The following is a 1,840-nucleotide window of genomic DNA, read 5'->3' as shown; positions in this document are numbered from 1 at the left end:
TGTCTGCAATTTCACTTTTCTGATTTAAGGATTTAATAAATTGTTATATTGTTTTCCTTTTTGCATGGCTCAGATTCTATAGTTTATCTTGTTATATTAATTCTAATGGGTATAAATGGAAATTTTTGTTCTATATTTGTTTGCCATTTAAGAAAGATTATTTTTCCAGTGTATTAATTGGGAATTATTAGTAGTAATTTAGGTAAACTGGTAATTGCCTAGTTCTTTGTAAGACCTGGTAACAAAGGAAGAATAGGACAATAAGGATGTATTATAATTCAGAAGTATGTTTGTTTATCTTTTTCTTTAATGATCCATAAAACTGTCCTTTTGGATGAAATGGAGGGATATCCATAGATCTTTCCCTTTATGTGAAATGAGATCTTACAGTGGGCTCTTGGTTAGTGTTTGTTTCCAGCAACTCATTTTCCTTTAAGAGCAAAAAAGAAAATTTATGCGCTGGAGAGATGGTTCAGCAGTTAAGAGCACTGACTCTTGCAGAGGACCCAGGTTCGATACCCAGCACCCGCATGGCAGCTACGAACCATTCTTAACTCCAGTTCCAGAGGAATCCGAAGCCCTCTTCTGACCTCCACAGCATTGCATGACACAAGTGCACTCACATATGTGCAGGCAATATACTCATACACATAAACTAAAAATAATAAATAAAAGATTTTTAAAAAGAAAATTTAATATCACGTCTGTTTATTGGTTGACTGTGTGTGGTGGTGGTGGTGGCAGCAGCAGTATGGTGCATGTGGAGTTCAGAGGATTTCCTGCAACAGTCAGTTCTCTCCACCATGTTGGTCCTGGATGTGGAACTGGTCATTAGGCTTGATGGCAAGCACCCTTACCTACTGAGCCACCTCACCATACCAGAATTTTTTTTAATGTTAAAAATTTAAGAGGAACAAAAAGAGCACCCTGCTGTTTAGTGTTGTAAATAAAAATCAGGAAATTTGCTAGGAATGGACATTTGTAAGCCTGTGAATTAACAATGTGAGTGACGTGAGTACTGTACTCAATTAGCAGGACTGCCAAATAATCTCTTTAATACTTTTTTTTTTAACCCCCTAGGGTTTTACGGACAGCCCTCATTATAGTGATCACTTGAATGACAGTCGATTGGGATCCCATGAAGGCTTCTCCCCAACACCTTTCATGAACTCAAATCTGATGGGTAAGTTGATGCAAGCAGTCTTTCTGAAGCTTCTGTGTCCAGAAATCTTTTCTGTTCCTGAAGGCATGGGAATGTTCCTTGTTCATTCCACCTGGAGGAACCAACATCAGGAAGTAGAACACTGTCGTTTAGAGCACTGTTAATGGTGTTTAAAAGGAAATAGCAGGTTCTGTCACTTTGGCAGTATTTGTGTGATACCACACAGTATAGGCTGGCTGTTTTCTGGACCAGAGAAGCATTCTTTCAGGGGCATTTGTGAATTACTGTTTGTCTTAAAAGGTGTATATGTACAGCAATTAAAAATAAGACTGAGAAATGATCTTAGCAAATTTTACTTACATTGGGCGATATTTTAAGGGGCATTTTGGGGTGAAAACTTAACGTTTCATTTGGATACCATATAGAATTTGTTTCAGGCACTTGGAGTCTCACTGAAGGTGTTTTCATTTTCATTCTGTAAGGGAAGTGCAATTTGAAGGGTGTGACCTCTGATCTAAACCTGATCTTTGTTTTATACCCCATGCAGAACACTCCTCCCTTTTCCCTCTTTCTGAAGTAAAATTTAAAGTTGTTCAGTCTGAAATAGGCTTAATTAAAGTCATGATGGTGCTTTGTCGTCTCCCTTACCCCCAATTTGGTTATGGATATCATTCTTTT

At 37.7% G+C, this 1,840-nt stretch overlaps 1 protein-coding gene across 10 annotated transcripts in view; it reads left to right on the top strand.

Annotated features, from left to right (window-relative positions):
- Tcf12 (transcription factor 12) overlaps nucleotides 1–1,840 on the top strand; it is a 388,060-nt gene that overhangs the window by 163,641 nt on the left and 222,579 nt on the right. For all 10 annotated transcript variants that reach the window (XM_029570687.1, XM_017801872.2, XM_029570681.1 and 7 more), the window contains one exon: nucleotides 1,081–1,183. In XM_029570687.1, coding sequence (XP_029426547.1) covers nucleotides 1,081–1,183 — 103 coding nt within the window. The remainder of the gene's footprint in view (nucleotides 1–1,080; nucleotides 1,184–1,840) is intronic.

This window comes from Nannospalax galili, unplaced genomic scaffold (genome assembly GCF_000622305.1).
Source record: "Nannospalax galili isolate Female #2095 unplaced genomic scaffold, S.galili_v1.0 scaffold611, whole genome shotgun sequence".
Classification (NCBI taxonomy): domain Eukaryota; kingdom Metazoa; phylum Chordata; class Mammalia; order Rodentia; family Spalacidae; genus Nannospalax; species Nannospalax galili.
The sequence above is the reverse complement of the archived record's forward strand: the minus strand, read 5'-3'. Positions and strand labels throughout refer to the sequence as shown.